Source organism: Rhagoletis pomonella, unplaced genomic scaffold, assembly GCF_013731165.1.
Source record: "Rhagoletis pomonella isolate Grant_MI unplaced genomic scaffold, Rhpom_1.0 Rhpom_scaffold_01861, whole genome shotgun sequence".
NCBI lineage: Eukaryota > Metazoa > Arthropoda > Insecta > Diptera > Tephritidae > Rhagoletis > Rhagoletis pomonella.
The window spans coordinates 2,533-13,722 of NW_023460415.1; the positions used below are offsets into that span (position 1 = coordinate 2,533).

The following is an 11,190-nucleotide window of genomic DNA, read 5'->3' on the forward strand; positions in this document are numbered from 1 at the left end:
TTTGAAAATCTGGAGAAAGTCTCCATAGGGACCTAGGGCACTTCCTAGATTTGGGCAAAGATTTTTGATCAATAATATTCGTGATGTGTGTATGTACTACCACTTTAAGAACACTAAATAATGTTATTGAACTAAGGCATATTGAACAGATGGGGTTATATTAATTCTAAATTAAGTTAAATCTGCATGAAATGTCTATGCGCACAACAAAATACATAAAATAATTTTTTACTATACGAGAATTGCAAACAAGTGTGCTGCGCGAATAAAATGAAACGCATATAATATTTACTAGTTTGTTAAAAACAGCAAGCATTTAGGAAAAGAGAAACTAAATTATACCATAAATATTGGTTGTGTGTCGTTTTTTTTGTCTAATCAACTTTCCTCTTCACGAAATTTTGTTGTTTGTTAAAATAGCTAAAGAAATGTGATGCTACAATAATTTTAGCTTTTTCTTATGTTTTACAAACTACCGCTCTTCATTTATTCTAAAACTGCTATAAAATATTTACTTCTTATAGACGGCTTAGTAAATTGAAAATTTTATATAAAATTGCACAAACCATAGCTCTACTTTAAAGCGAAAATTTCAAAATTAGCAGCTATTTGCAGCGTTTTTGCACCCTTAATAAGTCTACACCTCCCTAAACTATTTATATTTGTTAGAATTGCATGTAAGTCTATATTTTACTACTAATTTTCTTAATTATTTATGTTTACTTGTAAACTAGAGCCTCCCTTATATGTGTGTACTCCCACCTAAGCCTTACACGCTATACATATGTATATAGATACAACACCCCCTATTTACACCTGCGTTCCGTAATACTACAGCGACACATATTCCGTGCCGCCGCCCGCATCCGCTACCATCGTATTGCCGCTCGCATTCGCTGACACTCCACCAGCTACATTCGCCATCGCCGTCGTACCCTTATGCGGTTGCTGCTGCTGCTGCTGCTGACAGTCTTTTTGCTGCTTTTGTCCCTGCTTTATAATGCGCGCCTCTTCAATGAAACGCGTCTCATCTTCTTCACACTCCTCATCTTCCTCGTCGGGTAGCGAGAGTGTTGAGTTGCCGCTGGCGGTGAAGCGTCGCCCCATGTTGTCGTATTTGAGTCCCACATTGCTGGTCGGCTTTGAGCCGCTACCACCCTTACAAAGCGGTCGCAGCGGCGTTGCATCCATCGTTGTCGGCGGTGTGCTGCAGGAAGGCGGTGGTGGCGAGAGCGTACCCATGCAGGCGGCGCACGCTTTCGCATTGATGGCCGCCGTTACAGCCGCTTGATTGTGGTGACACTGTGATATTGTAGAGGCCGCTGGCGGTGGGGGCGGCGGCGGTAGTCCGACGATATTTGCTGCATAAGTCTGTCGCTGCTGCTGCTGCGCCTGCTGCTGTTGCTGCTGTTGATGTTCCTGATAGCCTTGGCTGTAGGTGGTGTCCAGATTGTGATACGAAACGATTTCGTCATGCGGATACAAATTCGTTTGCTGTTGTTGCTGCTGCAGCGTGTGTTGGTGCTGCAGCGACGAGTCTTTCTTGAGTATGCCACGACGTTGATGATTGCGCGGCAGTGTGGCGAATGAGGAGACATTCACTGCAGTCGTTGTACCTGGCGGTAGCATCGTTTTCGTGGTATTCGCACTGCCGCCCCCACTGCCGCTAGTCACACTGACGCCTGTTTGTACGTTACCGCCGTCGGCGCTCAGCTGGCGTTTTGGTATGTTTAGCAGGTCAGGGTACATACTAATATCCGTGCTGTCCAGCATATCCTGCGTCACAGAGACGCTGATGAATATGTTACCGTACGCGGGATTTGGCACAATATTCGAACAAAACTCAGGCGGTGGCGGGAAGACGCCGACATTAAGCGGAAACTCCTCTGGTATAGCGTTCGGATGCGATGCCGCAACTTGTTGCGTGCCAACTGACGAAGCCATGGATGTCGGTATGCCGACAACGCTGCACGAGCCGTCCGCGACGGCCATCAGTTGTTGGCGATTTGGCTGCATCATGGAGTTTGGTATGCCGCCGTTACCACCGGAACCAGCGCCCGCCATATGCGCGTGATGCTGCTGTAACTGCTGTTGGTGCGTCAACTGGTGGTGGTTATGGTTGGCCGCAGCGCGCATATTTTCTGTAGCATGGATTTCAATTGGCTCAAAGCCAATCACCGATTCAGTTTTACTCATCGTCGTTGTCGTATTGTTGTCCATGCCACAGCTGTCGCCGCGATCGGCTGTTGTCGTCGTTATGCTTAAGTCGAGTAACTTCTTCTCTTGATCGTTGAAGCTGACACTCGGTTTAACGCCGGATTTCTTTGGATGACGCCGCTGTCGCGTCGTGCGTTTGCATAGACATACCACGAATGAGATTAGTATGAGCAGAAAGATAGTGCCAAAGGTACCCATGATCAAGCCGAAGTACCAAAAGGTCTCTGGAGTTTTAACCAAGACATGCTGCACAATTTCCGTCAGATATATGCTGATATTCTGCGAAGCTACGCCCACCGCATTTGAGCCAATGCAAGCGTAAGTGCCCGCATCCAAGCTTGTCATATTAAATACAGTCAGATTACTCCACAACTTATCCGAGGTGATTGACTCAGCGTCGAAGATCACATTATCATTATCCAGTATTTTACCGTTCAACTCCCACGTGACCTCCGGCAACGGATCACCATACACCAGACAGCTAAAGGTCGTATTGCTGCCTATGTCTATATTCTGTACATCTTCGTTGTTGAAGAGCTCCACTTTGGGCGCGCACCCAAACTGCTCTTCATCAACTTGCTCCCACTGTTTTTCCTTCTGCGCTGGTGGCCCTTTACACAGCAGACTTATGCTATTCAAGTTACTCTTCACATACCAGGAGCGAAATTTGCGTAGCTTGCAATTGCACTGCCACGGGTTCTCATCCAACACCAACGTCTTCAGGTTCGTCATATGCTGGAAGACATATTCACTCAGACTTTCTAATAGATTATTCTTAAAATAAAGAAACTCCAGCTGATTTAGGTTCGCCAAGGCCATTGGATCCACATAGGAAAGCAGGCAGTTATGCAGATCGAGTGTTCGCAAATGTGGCAGTATGGGAAATTGATAGGCAACTAATCTTTTCAGCGGATTTCCATTCAGATAGAGTATGCGCAAACGATCGTTGCCCATGAAAGTGTCCTTGTCGATCATTTCGATTTTGTTGTCTGACAAATCGATTTCAACCAATATTTTCAAATTTCGAAAAGTCTCTTTGTGCACATATTGCACCTCAGACTTCTTCAGGTAGATGCGTTGCAGGTTCAACAGACCCAAATTGGTGAATTCCTCTCGATTGAGATAGGGTATATGGTTGTCGTTCATAACGAGCACTTGCAGCTCTGTACTCAGCGTTGTGGGTATGGTGGTGAGCTGTAGCGAACTGCATATGGCTGATTTCTTGCCATTCGTCCATTTACAGGTACAGTTAGAGGCACAACTCGCCGACCAGTCGTCGCCAGCGGCATGGGGCAGCAACATTAGTAGAATGTTGAGCACGAGGGAAACTGGAATTTGAAAAGGTAGAATAAAATGGAAATGAAAGAAGGTAGAATTAATGAAAGTTAGTGGTGAAAATACATACAAATATTTGGATTTCAAGATTAGTTGTTAGTAAGATTTTGGTTTTTGGCCTAAAATAATATCTATATATGGATATTTTTTATATCCTCTATAAACAGCTTATTTCGTAATGATTTCAGCGTCAAAAAAACAGCTGCTATAGCAAAACCTTAACAACCGAGTAAATAGCATATATTATTTTAATAAAGATTTCCAAGTAGGATACATCTTTTTTAATACCGCCTATATGCCTCTAAAATCATTTTTCCTTCGAGGAGTAGGTAAACTAAATTATCTTATTTTGCAATTTTAGTCTCCATAAAATAAGATATTATTGTAAGCTCTGTTTTTTTTTCTTGGGCGTGATATAAAAAACCTTTTCGCATAGAAAATTTCAGATTTTAGAGCTAGTTTAGCTGTTACTATAGCGTGGCTTAAACAGAAGTTTTTATGATAGTAAAACTTTCCCGCAGTATGGTTTGAAAGAGGCGAGTGGCAACTTTTGTCCGAGATTTTGGGCAATAACTGTTATCAAGCAACGGAAAATAAACGTTGGGTTATAAAAAATGTTTTTCATCCAATAACTGTTATGAACCTACGTTTTCGTTAAATAGCAGAGTTCGGGCAATGCTTTCAATTTGTAAATTCCAGATAACAGTTATTTTTGGTCCCTGGTTTTAACAGGTAGGTAAAGTAATGTCTTCAGCTATGTCAAAGGCTTCATACCTTTCATTGTTTGGGAGTTAAAAAATGTCTATCTTCACTTCATGTATAGATAGAGGAGTTATATAAAAAACTCATATCTGAACAATCAGTGGTATAGAAGATATAGCTTATAAATCACCGATCTTAGTGATTATGGCGGAAGGCATGGTATGATGTAGACCGGTCACAAAATTTTATGGTTTTAGCTGCCTACATAAAGGAGTTATATCGCAAAAGCTTGTATCTGGACAATCAGTGGTATTGAAGTTATAGATCGGTGATCTAATCTTAACGATTTTCTCAGTAGACTTATTTAGTTATTTAAATTTCAGGAATTTGCATGGGTTTAGCCGTACAAATAAAGGAGTTTTCAAATAAAACCCCTTATTTGAAGAATCACTCGGAAGTTTGCCATTGCCTGCCGAGGAGCGACCGCAATTAGAAAACCTTTGTTTTTATGTTTTATTTTCTGATGTTGGTCGGAAACTAGGTTCGAACCCAGACCCTACGAAATGGTAGCTCACTGCTAACTACTGAATCACAGCGGCCGCCACTTTTTCTAAACTCTTTAAGTTTTTCTCTCTTCAGCTCTTTTCATATACACATATGTTATATACTTAATTGAAATATCTTTTCTCAAAAACTAATTTCTTTCTTCCCTTCTCTGCTTCCCTCAATTTGGTTCAATCATATTAACTAATATTTTCCTTTCATTCCTCCACGCATTCCATATTCGCCCTCCTCTTGCTTTCTCTTCCATCTATCCATATTTTTACACTTCAAAGCCAATTTTATAAATATAGGCTTTTGTATTGCGCGTCCAAAAAGTGGTAGCAACTTTTTGTTGAAAGTACCAATTTCTGCACTTTCCAACTTTTCCTACCATAAATCACAGTTACACTGCTGATACGAAATCAATGCTCCTCTTACCATATCAATGGTGCTGTGCTTTCGAAGTGGAGCTTTTGTACATGTCATACATAAATCAGTGTAAAGTGCAATGTTGCAACATGCGCCACAAAAATATGCATGCCACACTTATTGCCAAATGCGCACACACACGTGCACACGCTCACCTACACACACACTCTCATGAATAAAGGACAAAGCAAAATGCCATTTGCACTCACTCACCTGACAAGCAAATTGCGACAAAATTTCTGCTCATATTTGCTGGCATTGCCTTTTTCGCTACACTCGAACGGGGCGGGCTATCGCTTAACGTCGCTGTTGCTGTTGCTGCTGCTGCTGGTGTTCCTTTTATTTGCTCGCTTGCTGTTTGTTGCACGTATTTACGACTATAGATGCTATTAATGGCAGCGTCCTACCTTTCTGCAGCTGCAGCTGCTGCTATTGTGCCTTCCTCTTCACTCGCAACCCTCAACTAGAATTAAAACTGGCGTATGGTGGGAGGTTAGTGGCAAGCCGTCGATTTGAATTCGTTATAGCCACAGCAGGATGCCGGTTGCTGGCGAAAACAAAAGTGCGTTGCGGAAGATGAAAAGCCGTGAGGAAGTTGGAAGATCTGTCAGAACCAAGTGCGGCTGGCCTTACGCTGTGCTGTGCTGTTGTACACCAGCGCGTATGAGTAAACTTAGCGCAGGTGTTTTTGCCTGTTGTAGGGCTGCGTGTTGTTTATTCCAGTCGCCTTTCGACCGGAAATAGTGTCACAGCTTTTGCTGGCGATATCAGCAAACTAATGTGGCAGCATGCGGCGTATCAACGCAGTATTTTTGCTTCCCTTGCTGCTGCTGCTGCTGATGCTGCTGTAGCTTGGCAACAATGCTGCGCCAACCTCTGCTGCCGGCAATTGTGTACTTCGCAAGCTGTCGTCGTCTGCGTCGTCGTTGAGTGGATTGTTGCGCACTTTTCTGTTGCTTATCAACAATTTGTTCTATCTGTATGCGTTGGATGCCATAAACGCGCGTATTGAAGCGAAAGCGCTTGTGTTCAATGCGTTGGTGAGCTTCCTCGCGGGCGCTGCTGTTGGTACGATGGTGAATGCGATGACGTTGACGTTGACGAAAATTGATGAAATTTGTCTTCAGTTGTTGTAGTTCCCTATGTGAGCCGTCACTGGGGTAGTAATGGTGCCACTGCTGCTGCTTCCTCTCCTGCAACGCCAACAACATCACTGCCAGTCGTTTTTACGCGCTGCCGCTGGCACTTTAGAGCCTTTTGTCTCTACTTTTTACTGATTTCCCCCCACTTGTGTAGCTTTTATTGTAGTTGCTGTTGCTGCTGGCCGGTGTGTTGCTGAGTGCGCTTGTTTTTGTAATTTGCTTTCTATGTTCTCTTTTTGCGTTCCTTTGTTGGAGCGGAAATTTTATTATTTCATTTGTTTTCGTTACCGTCAGGTGTGCTTCCACCCTATTGCAAATGCGTTTCCCCTGCTATTTGTACACGTTTTTTCCTCATTCAACATGCCACATGGTGCGTCACCAACTCACTGCTCAACATATCTGCATCTGCAGCACACGTTTCACTTCGATTGCTTGCGCGATTGCTATTGAGCAACTGAATTGGCAATTTTTCCTCCATTCAGTCACTCATTCACACTTTGGCCTCGCTGAACCGTATGCTAGTTGTAGTTTTATTTTATGTTTTTCACTTCACTTTTTTTTTTGTTACTACGCTTTCCGCTTACTCGCTCAGGTGAGTATGTTGCAACATCTGTACGAGGCAAATATATTTGCACGCAGCTGCTGATGCCGCTGCTGTTGGACGCAATTCCGTTGTATTTGTTACACTTGGGCGCACCTCTCTTTAGCTTTAGCTGCTGTTGCGTTTTTGCATCCAATATGACTTTTTGCCTCTTCTTTCAGCGCGCCATAAGTGCTATGTGCCATCTCGTTTGCCCTGCAAGGAAATACCAGAAAATGTAAAAATAATAAATTTTTTGTTGGACATAAGTAATCGCATGCGATGTAAAGTAAAATGAAAATTTTTTTCTTGCAACAAATGTTTGTTGCATGTTATTGAACACTATAAGTGAGTATAATCGACGCGTCATAACTATTCGATATGACTGTGATGCGTAGCATAACCGTACAGCTGTTGGCAGGAATGGTGCTTCCATGCAGAAAGTTTTAAAGATAAAAGCTGCTGTAACTAGATTATGAATATGCGTGGTGATTCAATTGGAGTTGATATTTTCAACTGAGATTTTAAAATACATCAAATTGAATTGTCAAACTCGCAAAATAGGATACATTTTTTTGGAAGCACGATGATATTCGGAGTTTGGTTTGGTGTACGCAAGAAAATTAAAAGCGGAAATAAATTTTGTTAATTCATAAAGTGGATATCAACCCTTGGGAACTCATAACCTGGGAGTACATAAATATATGAGTGTACTTTTAGTTGTTTAAGAATTCAACATACATTTTCAGCTATTAATAAAGCAGACATACACTATCGGAAATAATAATTTCAACATTAATTTTTGGTCATTAGACATACATATATTGCAGACATACAAAGATTGCACTCTTTCAACAGATTTTGAAGCACCTAAGAAGACTTGTCATTAATCATTTCGAATTAAAAAAGGCCAGAAATGTAACAAAATGAAATGAAGTAAATAATGACCCTAAATTTTTATTAGTTAAAAAGATACTTTTAGAACTGAATGTTTTAAAATTATAACATTTTAAACTAGGTTATCTTGTCGTTCTTTTATCATTTTCTAACCTTATTTACTGCATTTCCAAAGCAATTTGTTTTAATCAAATGCTTTTTTATAAATTGATTTCTATCAACAAACATACTCACACAAATATGTTTGTATTCTTACAATATGTCCTGTTAGCTATTCGCATGCATCGCGTGACTAAGAAAAATGCTTTATATCGGTATTCTATTGCTTTTGTTTGTCTGAGGTAAAACAAACACACACTGCAGTGCATTGATGAATTTCACCCCTTCAGTAAATCGCGCTGGTTCAGAACTAGCTCTTTAAGAGGCGGTACTGCTTCTCGATCTATGCCAACGCAATGCTTCAACTGTCTCTGTTTACATGGCGATGTCCTACATAGTGGATTTTGCCACCTCTGCCGAACTTTCGAACTAGTTCTGAACTGCTTCCATTTTCGAAAGTACTGGGACAATAAGTTTTTTATGTGAAAAAAATTTTACAACTAAATTATTGGAAATTTTTTCTTGTCTGAACTGTTTCCATTTCGGACAGATTTGCGATAATAAGTTTTTTATGAATAAAATTTTGATTATTCGATTTTTTGATATTTTTTTCATTCTTTCTTTCTGTTCTATTACAGATTGCATTTTATTTAATTTTTTTTATTTTTTTACTTTATTTATATTATTTAGGTCGGAGGTCTTCTCGCCGAGCTATTTTAGTATTGTACGAGAAGTGAGAATTTGTGCATTTACTTACTTCTCAATAGAGCGTAACTAGCACACCAAAGTTTGAACTGTCCCTCTCTGCAGCCGCTTTGCACTAGTTCAGAGACAGTTCTGAATTTTGTAGGGCGGAACTAACGCTTTAACAGACTGTCACTAAATTTTACTGCCGGGACATGCTTGATAAATATTTCACACCAATAACCGGAGTAGCATAACTACTACATTTGTCCGCATAAATACGTGCAGGCGTAGATGCTTGCATTGCAATATATCAGCTGCTAAGCAATGCACAATTTGACATATTGCATTCGATACGCGTATGTGGTCTGTGGTATTTAATTTGTACGTAATTGGAATGACATAATAAATCGATTGCATTTTTGCAGCAAAGCTTGTGTGGAGTTAGAAAAAGGAAAATATCACGTAATAGAAAAATAAAATTATAAAATTGAGAAAATAAGATTGACTAATGATACTCTTTGCTGATTTAAGAAGAATAAGAATTTTAAATTAATTATTTCACCGCAACATAAAAAAAAGCTAAATGTTTGTGGAAAATTTAAAGAATTTATTTTTCATTTAATTAGCTGCGGAAACCAAGACACTACAATTTTTATTTCCGTAAAAGTATGTATGAATTTTCAACTATTTGCAAAAATGTGCAGATAAAGTACAAACCGAGGTGAATGAATACAATGTTGGATGCGTACAAATAAATAAGTAATTAAAAAATATTACATCACCCATGTTAACGTTCTTTGAATTTACTTGGGCCTTAACTGCGGTTAAGCTGTTGGTCGAAATGGGCTATAAGTCACCGAGTCCCACAGTTCCATACTGAGAATAATGATGAGATAGCGAAAAATATTATTGAAATTTTACTAGCATGTATGAATACTAACGATTAGGCGTAGTTCGATTACGGAACAAAAATGGTCGTTTCTATAAGTTTTAAAAAAATTTGACCACCCTTGTGTTTCTTTAGAGGCATTTTTTCAATGTACCTACGGAGCATAGTCCAACACCATTCCTAGACGCGCAATACTTCCTTTGACAGTTGAACGATGAAATATTGAATAAAATTTTTTCTTTTAAGGACGAAGCAGTAAAAAAATTATTTTTCTAAATTCTAAATGCATACATATGTATCTATGTAATCGCTCGAATTTATTAAAAAAAATGAAAATATAGACATATTGGACCACCGAAACGCATATTTGGTGGAACTGGTTAAAAGGAAATTTTTTTTTTTAACAATCCTCTCCCACCCCCCAAAAAAAAGTTCTGTGTTCACCCCTGCCCACAGTGTTTCAGGCCGGGGTGCTGGACCTGCTCTATGAAGAACCTTGGAGAGGCTCATCAGTTCATGTCACTTTTTCGATAGTTACAGTAAACGATTGGGTAAACTTAGAACGCAGTAGCTATTGAAGGGCAGTAGGGGTTCCTAAACTGGCTAGTCCCTTGGGTAAACTTTTCGTATAAAATACAGGTATTACTTCAAATGAAATATTGTTTCTTTAGACTACCATCTGCCAGACCGTTTATCAGTAGACCACTGTTAAATTTTGAGTAATCTACGTTGCGTTTTTTATATTTGACAGCCACTGAAATTTTGTGCCTAAATATATCCACTAGACCTAGAAAAGGTTTCACTTCTTCGGATTTCAACAGATTTTGTTAAAATAAAAGAGAAGTTATTACTGGCGAATTTGGTAACATCAACGTGATTTTCCACTAAAGTCACTCAAGAGTGTACACGTGCACAGTCGCAATGGAAAACTCCATGAATGAGGTTAGAAACTCCTCCCTCAACAGAATATTCTCCAGATATAGCCCTCTGCCACTATATCCTGTTGCCAAAAATTAAAGAGGTGGTAAGAGATTTTGACCGAATAAAGAAGAAGCTACCACTTAAACAAACAAAACAAATGAAGATAACACACATTTTCCAAACAGTTGCGAGACGCTTTCAATTAAGCAAGTTTTCCTAGATTCTTTATTAAGAAAAAATAATGAATATTGCAACCTTTCTTTTACCAATCACAAATACAAGCGTAACTACACCGACAGCAACAACTAAACAGGAAGGACAATACTAAGTGACGGCAAAAAGTAACTTAATTAAGCAAAAAGTTTCCGCAAAGAAAATTGAGTGACAACACCAGAGAAGTCTACTCAAAAAAGATGTACTCACAGCAACAAGAAAAGAAAAAACCACAACTATTCTTACGTATGAATAAAACCTAACTAACACGAGTACTCAAATATAGTATTTTGTATGTATGTATATGTACATGAGGTGACTGCCACTGAAACAAAGTGCTACTTGATTTGTGGAAGAGAGTGACTGCCAGAGGAACGGTTGTACAAAGTGACAGCTGTATTTAGTATTTAGTATTCAGTATTCAGTAACAGGAAGTGTGAGATTATTTTGTATTCCGCATAAACAAATAATTGTCAAGTGCATTTGTCAACACCCGAAATTGCGTGAAAGCAAGTGTGAGAGCGTGTAAGCGTATT

The 11,190-nt window shown here is 39.7% G+C and overlaps 1 protein-coding gene across 1 annotated transcript; it reads right to left on the reverse strand.

Moving 5' to 3' along the window:
* Positions 1-447: 447 nt before the first annotated feature.
* LOC118752810 lies at positions 448-5,666 on the reverse strand. The gene is made up of 2 exons (XM_036487673.1): positions 5,440-5,666; positions 448-3,545 (listed from the first exon to the last, which is right to left on the reverse strand). The coding sequence occupies exons 1-2, from the start codon at positions 5,483-5,485 to the stop codon at positions 832-834; spliced, it is 2,760 nt and encodes a 919-aa protein (XP_036343566.1). The 5' UTR covers positions 5,486-5,666; the 3' UTR covers positions 448-831.
* Positions 5,667-11,190: the final 5,524 nt, after the last annotated feature.

What these genes read in the sequence shown, in the direction of transcription:
- LOC118752810 (XM_036487673.1), bottom strand. Translation starts at nt 5,485, where the DNA reads ATGCCAGCAAATATGAGCAGAAATTTTGTCGCAATTTGCTTGTCAG. An exon ending in TGTCGCAATTTGCTTGTCAG is followed by an intron (nt 3,546 to 5,439) that starts GTGAGTGAGTGC and finishes TTCAAATTCCAG; the next exon opens with TTTCCCTCGTGCTCAACATT.